The following is a 19869-nucleotide window of genomic DNA, read 5'->3' on the forward strand; positions in this document are numbered from 1 at the left end:
GAATAAGCAAATCAATAATCATCAAGGATTTAGGATCGATGAAGGCAAAGCTCTAGATACCATCTTAGATAATTGGAGTAGAGAGAGAAGATGAACAATGAATATTGATTTATTGATCTCAAAATGGTTTAAGTCTAGTACAAAGAAACTATTTATTGGAGACTGGTTTCTGTTAGTAATAACAAAATCTTACAACTGTCACATATGAAACTATACATGATAGTAGAGAAAATACAATGCTGTACAGAATACAAACAACTATCAACTCTAGTACTCTAACACATAACCATAGTTTTCACCATACTATATGTTCAAAAATATTTTTCAATAAAAATCATAAACTTAAACAACATACCATACAAATACATACAAAACAGGTTGTCTCTCACATCAGTTAAAAGAAAACATATTATCTATCAATAATACAACCACTAGTGATCTCAACGTCAAGAAGCTGAGTTGTAACTCTTGCATGCAGCTTACCAATAACCGATCCACTTGCCCTGCTTCCTAGGAGTCTTATGGGAGAAGCTTGTTGGTGCCACTTCCTACCACTCTCCCCGAGAGTGACCCAGGTGAAGATCACCCCCGTTACAACTATGCAGAGTTACTGATAGATTTCTTTCGTCAAGAAATCAGTCTAACTCTCCCCATAGTACTCACTCACACAAAAGAGAGAAAAAGTATGTATATTCCTTCTGTAAACAAGTATACAATGTACACAATCAACACTCACAAGGGAGCACTCTCCCTCCACAGGATATAGAAGTCCTGTCTATACAAAGGAATTAACAAACGCTACTCTTTTTCTATAGTCCCCCATCCTTCTTATAAATTCTCCCCTACTACTAACCAACTGTTAACAGAACTGCTAACAGTTACAACCATTACAACTCCCCCTAACCTCCTAACTACTTTATAAATTCCTTTTTCTCCTCTCATAGACTCTTAATATCCTATCAGTTACCCTTCACCACCTTTCGCTGAGTCATTGCACACACAAACATGTCGGCAATCATCCCCTGCCCATACAAGTTTCTCACACTACATCAGTTCACCACCAAAACTCATTATATATTCACAAATAAGATAGAAAAACAAGTTTAAACAAGTTAAAACATGTTGAAACAATTAAATCAGCTAAAGCAGTTAGCTCCCTCACTTAGATACTACAAAGTTTAATCTTACCCTTTTGAATCTACAACTGACTCACTTCCCTCCTTCAAAGAACTCCTCACGTTTCACTTTCTAAACCACTTGAAAATTCGAGATTTGAATATTGAATTATTTAAATGCTTCAACTCCAAGTGTCATACTCGAGAGTTTACGTAAACTCATGAGAGTCCAATAAACTCGACTCATAAACTCGTAAGAGTTTACTTTACATGAAAAAAATAATAATTTATATAAATAACATTCGAATTCAAATAAGTTCACAAATTTATATAACTTAAAAGTACTTTTAATAAATAAGTTCTTACAAATATTCCAAAACATAAATTCAAAGGTCAAGTGTATGTTTCTTGGAACATTTTTACTTCTACTTTTAATAGATGAAGATGCACTTAGGTTCCTTTCAAGTGAATTTGAACAATCCCCAAACATCCTGTTTCAATTTCAGTTCACTGCAAAATCCCCTAATAAAAAATTATCTAATTGTCAAGACCCTTATTTGTCACAAGGGGAGAAAAGGGCTTAAAATTTTTTAGTCATGTTACTTGTGGGAAATCAAATAGTTTTTTAGGAAAGAATAAATTAGGAAATTTGTGTATTTCATAACAAGTATATATTTTATTGTAATCAGTACAGATTTGAATAAATAGGGACAATCCCATAAATCAAGGGATTCTAGAATAGAATATAGTTATTATATTTCCTAAAATAGCTTAGGTCTCCCGTATATATCTTGTATGATCTCTTTGTAATAAAGATATCAATTTCCATTTAACCTAATTTCCAGATGGTATCAGAGCCATGGTTAGAGCCTATCCTAGCGAGTTCTAAGTGGGCATTCTATTCTTCTATTCCACCCGCTATCGGGCCGTTATCGGACCACCCAATTTCTACTATTATCACACACGAGATGTCTATATCTCGGCGTGAAGGGGTGTGTTGGAAGTCCCACATCGACTAGAGATAAGGTCAATTCTTAGTTTATAAGTGGATGCAAACCTCACCCTACAAGCCGGTTTTGTGGGGTTGAGTTAGGCTTAAAACCCACTACTAACATGGTATCAGAGCTTCCGATCTAGGAAGCTCTGTCTGCGCATTGTAAACCCTAAGACGGCAGCCTGCATTGCTGCTGCATTTTTCTTAACCCTAAGACGGCAGCCTGCATTGCTGTTGCATCTCTCTTAACCCTAAGACGGCAGCCTGCATTGCTGCTGCATCTTTTCCTATATTCATTACATTTTTTTCCCTTGCTATTGCAACCTTCTCTATCGCTCAATCTTCTGTTGCTGCTGTCTTCTCTGTGCCTTAATTGCACAGCCTTTCCTTTTTCCGCTCAGCCATCTTCTTGCTATGATGTCAAGGGAAGAGGAAGTTGTGAACCCAACCCCAGAAACAGGGAATTCCCATTCCCAGCTTCCTGGAGAACTGCAGAATATCCATTCTGCATATCGACTCAATGGAAGAAATTATTTGAAGTGGGCCCAACTTGTTCGTACAGTGCTGAAGGGAAAGGGGAAGTTGAGTCACCTGATGGAGTCTGGACCCAAACAGGAGGATCCCAAGTTTACTACATGGGATGAGGAAGATTCAATGATCATGGTGTGGCTGTGGAATTCAATGATTCCAGAAATCAGCGACACATGCATGTTCCTTAATTCGGCAAAAGAGATTTGGGATGCTGTAGAGCAAACCTACTCTAAAGCCAAAGATGCTGCTCAAGTATATGATGTAAAGGTGAAAACTTTGGCAGCAAAACAAGGGAACAAGACTGTTACAGAATATGCCAATCAGTTGACATCATTATGGATGGAGCTAGACCATTATAGAGTCATAAAAGCCAAATGTACTGAAGATTCAGCACTTCTCAAGGAATATATCGAACAAGACAGAGTTTATGATTTCCTTGTTGGTTTGAATCCTGAATTTGATCAAGTTAGGATTCAAATATTGGGGAAGCAAAAGGTACCATGCTTCAATGAAGTGGTGGCTATTGTGAGAAGTGAAGAAAGCAGAAGGGGTCTCATGTTGGAGAGTCCAGCAGTAGTAGAGAACTCAGCAATGGTGGCTGACCATAAAGGAGAACAGACGTTGGCCATGGTAGCCGAACAGAAGAAAGGAGGATCAGCAAATGTGGAGAAGAAAGGTGATGGTCTCTGGTGTACCTACTGCAATAAGCCTCGTCATACCCGAGAGAAGTGCTAGAAGTTGCATGGAAAGCCTTTAAATCAAGATCGAGAAGGGGGACACAGAGGAGGCCCCTCAAGGAAAGGAGGACAAGTTTATGTTGCTGCTGGAACAAATGAAGGAAATAATCCAGAAGCTGCTGCCCATCTTAATCAAGAGGAGATAGAAAGGGTGAGAACCTTTCTTAGTAAGCTGGAAAAACCTACAGGTGTGTGTTCTTTGGCATATTCAGGTAATTTTCCACTTTCTTTTGGATTAAATGTCTCAGATACACCCTTTAACAATTACTGGATATTGGACTCTGGAGCCACAGACCACATGACACCATTAGCCAAACACTTCTCCACATATTCCCCATGTCCCAGCAACAAGAAAATTGCCACAGCAGATGGAACCCTTATAACTGCAGCTGGTCAAGGAAATATCCAAATCAATTCTTTAATAACCTTAAAAGATGTTCTCCATGTCCCAAAGCTGTCCACCAACCTAGTCTCTATACGAAAACTTATAAAGGATTTGTCATGTAAGGTTGTTTTTTACAACAATCATTGTGTATTTCAGGACAAGGATTCGGGGAGGATGATTGGACATGCTAGAGAATGGAATGGCCTTTATTATCTTGAAGATCCAAATCTGTCCAACAAAAACAGAATCTCTCATTCCTTCATATCTGAATCTTTGATGACCAACAGAGAAAAAATCATGCTTTATCATTGTCGGTTGGGACATCCCTCCTTTGGAGTGATCAAAATTATGTTTCCCTCTCTGTTTACAAAGTTAGATGTTGAGAGTCTTCATTGTGAGGTGTGTGAACTTGCTAAGCACAAGCGTGTATCTTTTCCAATAAGTAATAAAATTAGCAATTTCCCCTTTTATCTTGTTCATACTGATGTATCGGGACCTTCTAATGTTTCAAATGTGTTTGGTGCTCGATGGTTTGTCACCTTTATAGATGATTGTACAAGGGTCACTTGGGTTTTCCTACTTAAACAAAAATCAGAAGTCAGTTCTGTCTTCCTAAACTTCCACTCCCTGATAAAAGGTCAGTTTGGTGTTAATATTAAGAGGCTTAGGTCAGATAATGCCAAAGATTACTTCAATCATGTCCTTAATTCTTTTTGTCAAAAAGAAGGTATAATTCATGAGTCCTCTTGTGTCAAAACACCACAGCAGAATGGGATCGCAGAAAGAAAAAATGGGCATCTATTAAATCAGACTCGGGCATTGTTGTTCCAAAATAGTGTTCCAAAAAATATCTGCGGGGAAGCTGTTCTTACAGCAACACACCTTATCAATAGACTACCCTCTAGAGTCTTAGGATCAAAAAGCCCTATGGAAGCTTTGTCGTCTTTCTATCCAAACCTATCCACTACAAATAATCTTAAACCAAGAGTTTTTGGGTGCATCTCATATGTCCATATTCATAATACAGACAGGGGGAAACTTGATCCTAGAGCCTTAAAGTGTGTCTTTGTTGGTTACTCACTCACTCAGAAAGGGTATAAATGCTACCACCCCCCATCCAAAAATTCTTTGTGTCTAGGGATGTTACCTTCAATGAACAAGAGGGCTATTTCCATCAACCTTATCTTCCGGGGGAGAGTTTCAGGGAAGATAAGGAAAGTAGTAATTCTGGTTTTCCCATTCTTCCAGACCTGATATTTGAACCTAAACTAGATCAAATTGAAGCTGTACCAAGTGAAATAGGTCAAGAAAGTGAAATTAATTGTGGAGCTGATCAAGGAGATGTTGAAGCTGGAAAATTTGGTAAGAAGCTGGTATACTCAAGGAAGACTAAGGCCATTCCAGGATCAAGCAATGTTCAAGAATCCAACTCAAATCCACAAAAAGAGGTAACAATTTTTTCTCCAGCTGTGCAGGCTGAAATTGAAACCCAAAATGATCTTGAAATTGAAACCCAAAATGATCTTGACCTCCCAATTGCCATTAGAAAAGGGCCAAGAAAATGCACCAAACAGCCACTCTACCCTCTCTCAAATTACCTGTCCTTTGAAAATTTCTCTCCTACCCATAAAGCCTTCCTAGTAAACCTAAACACTACACTCCTACCTAATACCCTATCTGAGGCATTGTCTGACAGAAAATGGAGGCAAGCCATGGATGTAGAGATGGAGGCGTTAGAGAAGAACAACACCTGGGAGTTAGTCACCTTACCAATAGGAAAGAGGCCAGTTGGATGTAAGTGGGTTTATACAGTGAAATACAAGGCTGATGGATCAATTGAGAGATATAAGGCAAGACTAGTTGCCAAAGGGTTCACCCAAACCTATGGAGTTGATTATTTGGAGACCTTTGCTCCGGTTGCCAAAATGAACACAGTTAGGGTGATATTGTCTCTTGCTGCCAATTATGGTTGGAACTTGGAACAATTTGATGTTAAGAATGCTTTCCTACATGGAGACCTTGAAGAAGAAATTTATATGGAGATACCTCCGGGATACGGTAGAGACGTTGTTACCAACACTGTTTGCAAGCTGAAAAAGGCATTATATGGGCTAAAACAGTCCCCGCGTGCATGGTTTGGCAGGTTTACTAAAGTTATGACAGGTCTAGGTTACAAACAAAGCCAAGGGGACCATACTTTGTTCTTTAAACATTCCAAGTCAGGGGGAGTAACAATATTATTGGTGTATGTGGATGACATAATATTAACTGGAGATGATAAAGAAGAGCAGCGATTGTTGAGCCAATGCTTGGGCAAGGAATTTGAGATCAAGACCTTGGGAAAACTAAAATATTTTTTGGGAATTGAAGTTGCCCACTCCAAGAAAGGGATATTTATATCCCAGCAGAAGTATATCACTGATTTGCTCAAGGAAACTGGCAAGGCAGCGTGCAAACCTGCTGGTACCCCATTAGAACCAAACATAAAGCTTGGAAATGCAGAAGAAGACGTTGCTGTTGAAAAAGAGATGTACCAGCGATTAGTGGGCAGACTTATATATTTGTCTCATACCAGGCCAGATATTGCCTATGCAGTGAGTTTAATTAGCCAATTTATGCATAGCCCAAAGGAGACCCATTTACAAGCTGCCCACAGAATTTTACAGTACCTTAAAGGAACTCCAGGAAGAGGGATTCTATTCAAAAGGAATGGTAATGTGAAGCTTGAAGCCTATACTGATGCTGATTATGCAGGGTCAATTGTGGATAGGAGGTCAACTACAGGATATTGCACCTTTCTTGGAGGAAATCTTGTGACTTGGAGAAGCAAAAAGCAGGGTGTAGTGGCTCGGTCCAGTGCTGAAGCGGAATTCCGAGCCATGGCACAAGGTATATGTGAGTTGCTATGGCTTAAAATCATCTTAGAAGACTTGAGGATAAAATGGGAAGAACCTATGAAGCTCTATTGTGATAATAAGTCAGCAATCAACATAGCCCACAACCCAGTGCAGCATGATAGAACAAAGCATATTGAAGTAGACAGACACTTCATCAAAGAAAAGCTTGATAGTGGCTTGATATGCACTCCATATGTGTCCTCTCAAGATCAAATTGCAGACATTCTTACCAAGGGGCTGGGCTGCCACAATTTTGAGAAGATTGTATCCAAGCTGGGAATGAAAAACATCTATTCACCAGCTTGAGGGGGAGTGTGGGAAATCAAATAGTTTTTTAGGAAAGAATAAATTAGGAAATTTGTGTATTTCATAACAAGTATATATTTTATTGTAATCGGTACAGATTTGAATAAATAGGGACAATCCCATAAATCAAGGGATTCTAGAATAGAATATAGTTATTATATTTCCTAAAATAGCTTAGGTCTCCCGTATATATCTTGTATGATCTCTTTGTAATAAAGATATCAATTTCCATTTAACCTAATTTCCAGATTACTAATAAAATTTAAACCAAGAGTGGATATAAAATTAGAACTAGTAGACATGAGGTGTTAGCTTTGCAAAAGGAAAAACAAAACAGAGCGAGGGGCTGCAAAGTCAGAGCTAATCCGACCCACGATAAGCAACAACAACCCCGGCGAGCGACAATGAGCAATGACGACCTTGGCGACAACGACCATGATTGTGATGGCGGCTAATAGCGATGGCGAGCGAGTGACATGAAATTGAGAGACAAAGCACAAGAGCGAGAGTTGGAAGATGATGGGCTTAAGTCTGAAAGATGATCACAAACCTTAATCTGGTGAGTCACCCCTAAAATTTACTTTGTTTTACCTAAAAAAAGAAATTTTGTCGAACTCGCCAAATTGGAAGCACACTCGTGAGTTTGACCAAGCCTACCGTTCTGTGATTCTACTCCAAAATCGAGTTTGCTTTGAAGTTAACTCGAAAGCTATGAGTAAACACGTAAACTCGTCTGAGGTAACGAGTTAACTTGCGAGTTTGATAACCATCTTCAACTCTCATCCAATTCACTCTACTTATGTGTAACGTTTAACCTAGGAAACCAATTTTACCTCATACGAGATTTAAGGCACAAAATGCTACGCTAAACTAATTAAGATTTTATTATCAAATCTTGTCCCATATCTCACCCAAATAAGTCATCAGAAACTTCATTATATTATATCTATATAAATATATATTTATATTATCAATATATTATATATATTATCTCTATTATATATTATATTTTAAAATATTCTACTAAATATTATGTTAACTATGCATATCACAAAATATTCCATTATCTATTATAATATTCTAATAAATCTTTTAAATTATAAATAATAAATTGTTTTATCTTTTACTTAAAATATTTAACCATATTTGTATATTTTTCTAATTATTATAATTTATAGGATCTCACTTTAGATACCATGTAAAATGAACTGAACAAGAGGGAGCTGTTTAGCAAACTGAAAGGTATTCATTTTATTAATATATTGAATATAGAAGCATACATTAGTATTTCTAGCTAACTTCTTACAACATAAGAGATAACTAACAGCCTTTACTCGAAAGGTTGCAAGAGGTAACTGTTACGAATAGCTAACTGCTCTGACTACGTAGTACAATTTTTACATTTTGCAGTATAGCTAAGTACATACTCTAATAATCGAAGAACACCATCTAGTATTGTTCACTTTTTTGATTGTGCTATAGCTTAATTAATGTGCAAAATAATAAATATTTGCTTGCAAGTGAGCTGACATAAAAGTTTCCTGCATGTTTTAATTATGTGCAGAGCAACCTTATGACAGCATCCCGAATTTTAGTGCCGCTGATGCTTTAAGGCTTACAGGAATTGGGAGGAATGAATTTATTGATATAATGAACAAGTGCAGATCTAAGGTACTAGATAGATTTTTCAATATGGTATACAGAAATATACTTTTGATTCTTGTATCAAATTGTATGCATTTCTGTGATTACTTTAGTACCTGTTTCAATAGCGTTCTGATATTAGCTTTAAAGACTTGGTGTAAGCAGGGAAGGTGTTGATTCTAGAGATGTCAAACTGAATAATATACCTTATCCTCATCTGACACTTCTCACTTATATGCCTCTGATTAGAGACTTTAAATTTTTTCCTCATGTCATATCCAAGATCTTGTTGCCCCTTGCCTTAAACTGGATAATGATTTCATTACATTCTTTCCTTACTTGTTAATGCCTCTTTTGGGGTATTCAGAAAATCATGTGGAAGCTGAACAAGTCAATTGCCAAAGAACTTTTACCTACACAGCCTGTGGATTTTCCTATTGAACCTTGGTGGGGAGTTTGTTTGGTGAACTTTACTTTGGAAGAATTTAAGGTACGGTCTGCATTTTCACCCTTGTTAATGGAGGAGGGTTCATTTGCAATAATGTTGTCCATTGAGTTTATTGGAAATAATATGTAGTTTAGGTATTCACTTTATTTTTTTCATGTGTTTTCTTGTCTTCATAGAAACTTTCAGAAGAGGAAATGGCCATGATAGATAAACTTTGTAAGGAGGAAGCAAATTCATTTATCTTGTTTGATCCTGATGTTGTAAAAGGTCTTTATGGTCGAGGATTGATCTATTTTGATGTTCCTGTGTATCCTGATGATCGCTTTAAAGGTCTGTCTTGAGTTCAAGTTTGATTCTATTTTTATTTTTTGCTTTCTAGGCTTTTCATATTGTGAAAATAGAGAAAAACTAGATATAGGATTAATTCCTTTGTGTAGAACATACATATAGGGCAATATATTTATACTAAAGAATCGTACTGGAAAATTTGGACTAAGCCTATATACATATAATATTGTAACTAACACAAGATATTGTAACTGTTAGATATATTATCTTTATCTTTGATCTTGTTAGTTTGTTATAATTTCTTATTTGTATTTTGGGCTTAGTCCATATTTCTTTTATTATAAATAGAGGACCCTGTGTGTATATTCAACACAAAGGAGATTAATCCCTGTTAGGAACCCAAAATTGAAAAGAGACAAAAGTGTAATATTCTTTCTTGTGTAGACGGTATAGAACACAAAGAATAGGAGAGCACTCTCTCCTCCAAAGGTCTCCCCTTCACAAAGAGCCAAAGCTCAATCTACAAGATTTTCCAAAAGTTAACCCCCCATTCCAAGACCCTCTAACTATATAAAGGAAACCAACCTCACTCACCTAACAACCTAACTAACACTATTTCTTAATCTGTCTCCTTCTATTAGACCCACATTATATCCTAACATTACACCCTGCTGCAAAACAACATTGTCCTCAAGGTTGGAACCGTGAAGCTTGATCTCATGGCTCTTCTTCATCATCATGTTATCATATGAAGCGAACCCACTGGCAACTGCCCTCCAATTCAGGTCTGGAGGCTTGGGTAGTGGCAAATCCTCCTCCAATGACTTCCACTCTTCCTGGATTCTTTTAGCCCAATTTTGTGAAATCCTCAAAATCTCATCTCTGTCCTCATTGGCTCTTGTAGCAACAACACTTTCAGTAGTCGCTCCATCTGCTTGCAAACTCTCAAGTAAAATTTCCACACTCCCAATATGTGTTATTGCTGCCCAACTCTCATGTAAAATTTCCACACTCCCAATATGTGTTACTGCTGCCCAACTCTCACATAGCATGCTTCTCCTGTTCCCTTCAACTCTCTTTAGTAGATTTTTCCAAGAAAGGTTCTTGGATTTTTGGTGCCAGGTCTTGAACCCCTGGACTACATTTTCTTTGCTGTTTGGGTGTCCTTTTGTTGATCCTTTGGTGTTTTGAACTTCAGAAGCATTTGCTGCTCCTGTTGTTTGACCTTGGGTGTCAGTCCCTTCATTAGTGGTCAACTCTTCTCTTTTCACCCACGGAAAAACAGGTTTTTCCTCACCCTTCCTAGCTCCAATATTGTCAATGGCATCCTCTTCTCCTTTTTGTTCCCAATTGATTGAATTGTCTCCTTCACCTGAGTGTTTCTTTGCTTTCTTGATGTCTTGTAGAAGTTCCTCTCTTCTTTCCTCTCTTGCATTGTAAACAGACTCAACTAGGTTGCTCCCTGACACCACTGTTTTAACCCCAGGCCTCAACAATTTTCCCCCCTTCTTCACTGTTTTGACATACACACCACAACCTACCACACTATCTCCACTAAAAACAACAGTTTTTGCAACTTTCTCAACAGCAGTCACACCAATGTCTCCATCACAGTTTTCGTCATTGCCTTCCTCTTCACATATATTTTCTTCTCTCCTATCCTGTCCTCTAATTTTTGCAAAACCATCAACACTAAAAACAACAGCTTCTGTTTCTCTTTTCCTCTCCCTATTGGTTGAATATTCTTCTCCATATGAGGGTTTCTTGGCTTTCTTGATGTCTAGGAGACTATCTTTCAGAACATACCTACTCGTTTTTCCCTTTTTCTTTCCTTTCATGACAAATTTCTCACTTCTTTCTAAGCCCTTTATGAGAATCCTGATTTCTTGCCGCATTTCTTGCATATTTCTTCTCCATTCTGCCATGCTCATTTTTGGTTCTGCCCTGCTCATTTTCTGTTCACTGGTCCTCCTCTCCAAGGTATTGTCTCTTCCTTCCATGCTTCCACCCTTTCTTGATCACTTCTTGATCTGCAACCTTTGATCCGGCGGGTCAGACCAATTGTTAGGAACCCAAAATTGAAAAGAGACAAAAGGGTAATATTTTTTCTTGTATAGACTGTATAGAACACAGAGAATAGGAGAACACTCTCTCCTCCAATAGTCTCCCCTTCACAAAGAGCCAAAGCTCAATCTTCAAGATTTTCCAAAAGTTAACTCTCATTCCAGGACCCTCTAACTATATAAAGGAAACCAACCTCACTCACCCTAAGAACCTAACTAACACTATTTCTAAATTTGTTTCCTTCTATTATACCCACATTATATCCTAACAATCCCTTACATAGTCTTCAAAAAAAAACCTGGCTCAAGATACCACTTGTTAGGTTTATCAAGAAGGAGGTTCATTGGAGAATACAACACCAAGGAGATCTGAGCCTAACCACATAAGGAATTGACACCACTATCTACACAAAACCTTAAGACAATGGGTTAATGGATATTCAACCTTATATGGTGCTCTATTTTCTCATTTCTATCCAATGTAGGACTTAGAATCACACTTGGAAACAATGAATATGTTCGAAAATCATCCAAGGAACCAACCTCCATTCACACAGAATGTAACAAATCTTGTTAGCTATCATAGATACAAAACAATGTGTCTGTCTCAAGACACCTTCCCCCTTTATATAGCTAATCCCCCAAGGGACACTACACAACCTGACAACCCCCACCTAACAACCCCTACACCTCTTAACAAACTCTATTTTGTGTTCTATTTCTTTTTCTCCTAACGTAGACCCTCATGGTCCTATCAGCATACTTCCTTTGAGATATAACAATACCATTGTTGGATTATCCTATCTTAATCCTCAAGATATATTGAGTTTTCCAAGATCTTTGATCTAAAAGTGGTGACAAAGGTGTTGTTTCATCTAGGAGATGCCATGGTGGTCACTGCTTGTGAGAACGATATCATGAATAGATATTGTTAAATAGATACACCAAACACTTGAGTGATGGTAAAAGACTAAGTGATTTTCCTCATTGTGAGTCATACTAAATTGTTGAACAAGATTGCTAAAACTTCCAAACCATGCCCTAGGAGACTGTTTCAGGCCATATAAAGTTTTGTAGAGATAAAATACCAATCCAAAAAACTCGCTTTAAGCAACAAAACCTGGTGGTTGCTCCATTTAAATTTCTTACTTTAAATCTCTAGTAGAAAAAACAATTTTGACATCTAGTTGGTAAAGAGGTCATTGTTGAAAATCAGCCATAGCTATAAATAAGTGAACAAAAGATTATTCAAACAAAAATTTTTTGTAACCTTTTGCCACAAGGTGAGCATTGAGATGACAAATAGTAACGATAGCAAAAATCCACCTAAACCCAACAACCAATTTCCTAGATGGTAATGGGATGAGCTTCCAAGTTTCACTATTATTAAGAGCATTGCTTTCATGAAGCATGGTTTGACGCCAATCAAGATGGGCTTAAGGATCATCTATAGATTTTGGAATTGACACAGAAGAAATAGACTAAAGGCAAGTATAAAAAGATGGAGTAATCTAGGGTAACTCGAAGCAGTGTGTTAAGAAATGGACTTTACGCCTAATTTAACATTACAAAATTGACTTGTAAAGTGAGGTTTGCACCTACTTATATACTCAAAAGTAGCCTTATCACTAGTGTTTCGAAACTTCCAACACCCCTCCTCACGCCGAGGTATATACATATTGTGCATGGGACTAGATATTAACGAGTGGTCTGATAGCGGCCTAATAGCGGGTGGAACAATATGCCTAACAAACAACAAATTTTGCTATGATAGGCTCTAAACCATGAGTCTGATACCATGTTAAGAAATGAACTTTAAGCCTAACTCAACCCTACAAAACTGACTTATAAGGTGAGGTTTGCTCCTACTTATATACCCTAAACTAGCCTTATTAGTAGTCGATGTGAAACTTCCAACACAATGTAATGAGGAGAGATATTACGGGTATAGCGTATACCTTTATGAAGGACAATTAGAAGTGTAGACACTTCATCAAAGATAATCTTGGCAAGATGTTTTCACAAAAAGCTTCCTCAAGGTAGATTTGAGGATCTTGTAGGCAAGTTGAGAATGATTGATATTCATTTACCAACTTGAAAGCAAATTATTTGGATAAATGTTTTCATAATATTTCCATATTGATTAGGAAAAATGTCTTTATAATCATCCTATTCATTTCGGCATATTTTTATTTTCTTATTTTAAAGGTTTTGATTATTACAAAATAGAGATTATGAGAATGTAATTTGTGTGATTGTTATCAATAAATAATTCTCATTTATTTCTTCTAAAATAACTCCTTACCTCATTAGTGTATCCAATATATCCAAAGTTGCATTCTAAGGAATCAGTCAAGTTCCTTTTTCTTTAAATCTTAATTTTGTGTTATATTTTAATCTCTCCAAACTTTTAAATTTTTCTGTAGTCTTTGATGCTAATACTTGAACTGTGTAAGGAAATAAAAAATCATTTTATTTATTAACAATCACACATAAGGAAATCAGACTTACTTTCATTTATTTTGAGATATGATCAAGATGATTTTAAATATTTTATTGTATTCTGACATAGTCAATAATTTGGAAGGATGAGGCTTTAAAGTTAAATTTGAGGTATGGATTAGTGGCTTATTGGTTTTCTTCTCTTACTTTTTTTTTGTTGTGGTGGGTGAGTCATAAAGGTACAGTATAAACATAATGATTTTTATTTAGACATACAAAAGACATGTGGCCAAATGTAAGTCAAAAAGTTGTGATCATCAGAAATATTCCGAAATCCCACTAAACTAGGAACAATAACTAAAACTAAGTAATTGACTACACCCCTATGTAATCAGAGTGCCTTGTATCTTATGATTGTGGGGACTGTTTTTTTCTCTCCTTTATTTGATTGTTAGAATTATGAGATGTATCCGATTTCATCTTTAGAATAGTTTACAGTTAGATGATCTATTAAGATTTATTCTTTTATATTTCATTATTTAATTTGAATTTTTATAATTATATGTATATCTTATTAGAATCAGATATATTAGAATGATTTATTGGTGTATATCATATCATGTGTTAGGATTCTAAGTGTGAGTTTGGTCTCACATTGAGTAGGAATGAGTCTAAAGAGTAGCATATAAGAAAGAAAACCGACACACTCATTGTCTTAAGGTTTTGAGTTGGATGTGATATCTTGGTTATATAGTATGCTCACGGCTCATTGGTGCCAAATCTCCCTAGCGTTTCCCCTTGGAAGAACCCTACATCATGCATATAGAATAAAATATCCATTAATTATTTTTTTGTAATAAACTTGTGTAAAACAGACTCTATAGTGTAGTCCATACAAACAGTTTTCAACTGTTGCATCCATATATTTTTCTCTCTTTCAACAATTTTTATACTTTTGGCGGTGATTCAGTTTCCAGGCTCGAAGGTTTCGTTTCCAACAGGGAGCAGTCTTATGAAGATCCTATAGAAGAGTAATGCCTTCTTTCCTGTCTTGCCATCCTTTTGTTTTTAGGTGATGTTTCCATAAAGTGGAATAAGTAACACCATATCCTTTTCATCTAGGCTACTATATGCAGTGTTTGTTGTTTCAAATGAAAATGCATCTGTTGCTGAATTGGCAGCAACCCTACAGGCTGACTTGTCACAACTGCAGGCTGCTGCGTCTTTTGTATGTAGATTGGGATGGGCAACGAAAGTAATTGATCCAGCATCTATTCTCCAGGATGCAAACATACCTGGATCTCCTAAAAGTGCAGGCAGTGATGAAGATGCTTCTATGGGTAGTCATGGTTTTCATAATATGCTCACTGATAGTAATAACAATCAAGGTGATGCTTATGGTCCTCATTCTTCCTATACACGTGTTGCTTTCATAGTTGATGCTACTATAACATCATATCTTATGATGGGTTCTGTTTCGCCAGGTATATTCCTTCATCATTTTCTAAAGCTTAAATTCATTTAATGGAACTTTTTTGAATTGTTTTTCTTATTGTTATTGTCCTACTGATGTTTGTTAGAGTGTATGCACAGGCTGTTATTCTGAGCATTGTTATATTATATACTTTTTCCTCGGGTTAGTTTGTCTGCTAGTTTAAGTTAGCTTTCAGTTACAAGTTGCTGTAACTTCCATATCTACTTATATAAATATCATGTATATTTGCAGCAGATTAAGGAAATAATTATACAAATTACTTCTATTTTTTACTCAAACTCATTACTTTTGGTGGTTTTTGGGACTGTTGGGGAACAAAAGAAGATACATATATAGGCAGCATTGTTCAGTTACATAATACATGCAGAAAGGAAAGTAAATAGAGGGTGATCAAATCAAATTAGAGAGATTTGGTTTGCACACAAAACAGCAATCAAATAGGATAAAATCAGAATATTTTGATCTTGAAAAGTAATTCCAAAGTAAACATACAACTGTCAAGTCCCCACTCCCAAAGTTGGTGCATAGATGTTGAACTTGGTTACAAGAATAAATTATCAATTTAATGAGCTAAGATATTCTAAAGGATAATAATACAAAATATCTTGAACATAATATATAATATAATAAGCTAACTAATTTTTCTTTTTGAGCGGGAAAGTATAACTATTTATATATATATATATATATATATATATATATATATATATATATATATATATATATATATATATATATATATATATATATATATATATATATATTGGAGCACTTGGGGTGTCCCAACCATATACAAAAGTGTACAATGATAGGCAAGGGAAAACGGAGGGGGTCTTGAAAGTATACTTTAGGGAGAAATAAAAATAGAAATAGTTAATTGGTTAACAATTGGTTGTTTTTGTGAAATGAGACGAAGACTTTTTGTAAAAGTCTATATATTGTCATGTATAGGAGAGGAGAAGGGGGAATGAAAATTTGTAGATTGAGCTTTAGTTCTTTGTGAAGGGGAAACCATTGGAGGAGAGAGTGCTCTTGATAGGAATAAGAAGAAATGGTTAGTCTATGAGAGAAGGAAGAAGGGTAATTAGCTGTAATAGCCTAACTGCCTATGACAGTTAGAAGTGAGCGGGAGAGGGAGTATAAATAGAGGCCTGTTAGTTGGGAAAAGGGGACTTGTTGTTGAATTGTTTGTTGACAGGTTCTGACCTGTGAAGAGGGTTAAGCCTCTGGATTCTTTCTGTACAGATACACTACTGTGAATAATATTCAGTTTTTTCCTATCTTTCTTGTGTCTTTTGGTGAGAAAGAGAGTACTTGATTAGGTTCCCAATTTAGGAACCTATCAATTGGTCCGACCTGCCGGATCCCATTTGGAGAGGAGACGTTAGCGCATGATGGAGGGAAGAGTGGTGGCAGTCGAAGGGCACTTGGAGGCTGTCGAGATTGCAATAGCAGAGACGAAGGCAGACACGGCGGCGATACGACAGGCATCCAAGCATTCTTGAAAGCGCTTGGAGAACGTAACCACAATCACAAGGGCCAACATCAGGATGAGAGCCAATCGTCGGTGAATGATAATGAGGGTGGACCCGACGGCGAAAGGGGAAGAAGAGGAGAAGGTAACCAAGAAGGAATGGTCAATTGGAGGAAACGGGTCGAGTTGCCCGTGTTTGAAGGGGGCAAACCATGGATTTGGATAGGCAGAGCGGAGAAGTTTTTCAAGGTCCAGAGGGTGGCTGAAGAGGTGAAGCTACAATTGGCTTTTATTAATATGGAGGGTTATGCCGGAAGTTGGTTCCGATTTTGGCGGGAGAAAACCAAGAACCATTCTTGGGATGGATTGAAGAGGGCTTTGGGAATACGATTCGGGGGAGGAACACGAGGGACGGTTTATGACAGGCTGTCGACCATAAAACAGGCGGGGCCGGTGGATGAGTATATTCGCGAATTCGAAGTACTGGTTGGGCAAACAACCAAGATACATGAGCGGATTATGGGTTACTTCATGGTGGGCCTACGGGAAGAGGTGGGCGATCATGTCAGGCTGCATGACCCACCTGATCTAATGACTGCCATGCGAGTTGCGCGCGATGTGCAAAAGTTGTGTTCGACTTCGAAGGCGGGAGGAGGATGGGTGTCCAAGAATCAAAGTTCCTGGGGGGAAACGACAGGACCGGTGGTGCATGCGGAATCAAATCGCGATACAACGGTGCGAGGAGGGCTGGCGGAGAGTATCGGGTCTGTAAAGAAAGACGCGACCCAGGGGGGATGTAATGTGAGAGCCAACAGCGACGGGAGAGAGAAGAATGTCCGCAATCTACCATACTCGGAGTATGTCAAACGGAGAGAGGAGGGGAGATGTTTCAGGTGCGGCGGACCTTTCAACCCCGACCATCGCTTCCCAGAGAGGGGTTTAAGGATGCTAATCTTGGCGGAAAAGGAGGAAGAGACTGAAGGCGAGGTGGGAACCGAGATGAATATCACCACGATGGAGCTATCGGCGCTGTCCGCCGGCGGTCTCACGTCTCCCAAAAAGATGAAGTTACGGGGACGAATAGGATGACAAGAGGTGCTGGTTTTGATTGACAATGGCGCGAGCCACAACTTTATCAATCGAAGGGTGGTGGAGGAACTGGAGATAGCGGTAGTGGAGACCCAACCTTATATTGTAAGCCTGGGGGACGGACAGAAGAAGAGAATCAGCGGTTGCTGTGAGCAGGTGGCTTTGGAGTTGGGAGATGCAGAATTTATCGAACGATTTTACCTGTTCGAGCTCGGAGGAGTGGAGGTAATCCTTGGGGTGGAGTGGTTGGAGAAACTAGGAAAGGTGACGGTGAATTGGCGGAAGTTGACTATGGTGTACCGACAAGGAGAGAAGGAGATAACAGTGAAGGGGGACCCCACGTTGGAACGGAAAGTGGTGGGACCCAGGGCCTTATTAAAAATGGATAAAGTAGAAGCTTGGCTTATGGTATGGGAATTGGGCTCACTGGAGTCCAGGGGAAGTACTCTAAATTATTTGGGCCTCACCGACAAGCAAAAGCAAGAGATGGAGTTGCTGTTGGGCCAGCATGACGTGGTGTTCTCGGAGCCTACGGGGCTGCCACCTAGCAGAGGGATGGTGCATCATATACCGCTAAAAGAGGGGGTAGATCCCATCAACGTGAGGCCCTACCGGTACCCAAACGTGATGAAAGGAGAAATAGAACAGCAGGTCGCCAAGATGCTCTGATCGGGGGTGATCCGACCAAGCCACAGCCCCTATTCGAGTCCTGTCATTCTGGTGAAGAAGAAGGATGGCAGCTGGCGCTTCTGCATAGACTACAGGGCACTAAATCGAGCTACGGTGCCGGACAAATTTCCCATACCGGTGATCGAGGAGTTGCTGGATGAGTTGGGAGGGGCTTCCTACTTCTCTAAGGTGGACTTGAAGGCGGGGTACCACCAGATTCGCATTGGTGAGAAGGATATAGAGAAGACTGCGTTCAGAACGCACCAGGGGCACTACGAGTTCGTGGTGATGCCGTTCAGGCTCACCAACGCGCCGACGACATTTCAAAGCGCGATGAACAACCTTTTCCAACCCTAGTTACGAAAGTTCGTTCTGGTTTTCTTTGATGACATCTTAGTCTACAGTCGAACATGGAGGGAGCATCTCGAGCATGTCGGAAGCATCCTTTCAACCTTGGAACGAGATCATTGGGTGGCTAACCAGAGAAAGTGCAAGTTCGGACAAACCCAAATTAAATACTTGGGACATATTATTTCGCACAGAGGCGTGGAGATGGATGATGAGAAGATAAAGGCCGTCGTGGAGTGGGAGAGACCAAAATCGGTGAAGAGCTTAAGGGGATTCTTGGGATTGTCGGGTACTATCGGAGGTTCATAAAGTATTATGGCAAAATTGCCAGACCTTTAACGGAACTGCTGAAGAAGGGGGGATTCGCCTGGAATGAGAGGGCAGACGAGGCATGGCAAACTTTGAAGAGAGCCATTACGACGGCCCTAGTGCTGTCTTCACTTGACTTTCAGCAACCCTTCCACATTGAATGTAGCGCGCCAGGTAGGGCCAGAGACAGCACGAATTCACCCTGTCTTCCATGTGTCACATATGAAGAAGGCAATAGGAGAACAAAGAGTGGAGAAGGAATTGCCACAGGACCTGCAGACAGAAGGGCCTTCATTCTGGCCAGTGAACATTTTAGGAAGAAGACAGCTGCAGGGAAAAGGGGAAAGTGTGCCACAACTGCTGGTAGAATGGCAAGAAGGAGGACCGGAAGGGGCAACCTGGGAAGACGAAATGACTATCAGGGAGCAGTACCCCGATTTCAACCTTGGGGGCAAGGTTGGTCTTCAAGGGGAGGGTATTGATAGGAATAAGAAGAAATGGTTAGTCTATGAGAGAAGGAAGAAGGGTAATTAGCTGTAATAGCCTAATTGCCTATGACAGTTAGAAGTGGGCGGGAGAGGGAGTATAAATAGAGGCCTGTTAGTTGGGAAAAGGGGACTTGTTGAATTGTTTGT

The 19869-nt window shown here is 38.7% G+C and overlaps 1 protein-coding gene across 1 annotated transcript in view; it reads left to right on the forward strand.

The window, feature by feature from the left end:
* The window catches only part of LOC108319997 (uncharacterized), a 30682-nt gene that overhangs the window by 6536 nt on the left and 4277 nt on the right, over positions 1-19869 (forward strand). Inside the window, exons 5-9 of the mRNA XM_017551334.2 lie at positions 8530-8636; positions 8977-9099; positions 9234-9387; positions 14821-14881; positions 14973-15334. Of these exons, the coding sequence (XP_017406823.1) occupies positions 8530-8636; positions 8977-9099; positions 9234-9387; positions 14821-14881; positions 14973-15334 (807 nt within the window). The remainder of the gene's footprint in view (positions 1-8529; positions 8637-8976; positions 9100-9233; positions 9388-14820; positions 14882-14972; positions 15335-19869) is intronic.

Source organism: Vigna angularis, chromosome 6, assembly GCF_016808095.1.
Source record: "Vigna angularis cultivar LongXiaoDou No.4 chromosome 6, ASM1680809v1, whole genome shotgun sequence".
Classification (NCBI taxonomy): domain Eukaryota; kingdom Viridiplantae; phylum Streptophyta; class Magnoliopsida; order Fabales; family Fabaceae; genus Vigna; species Vigna angularis.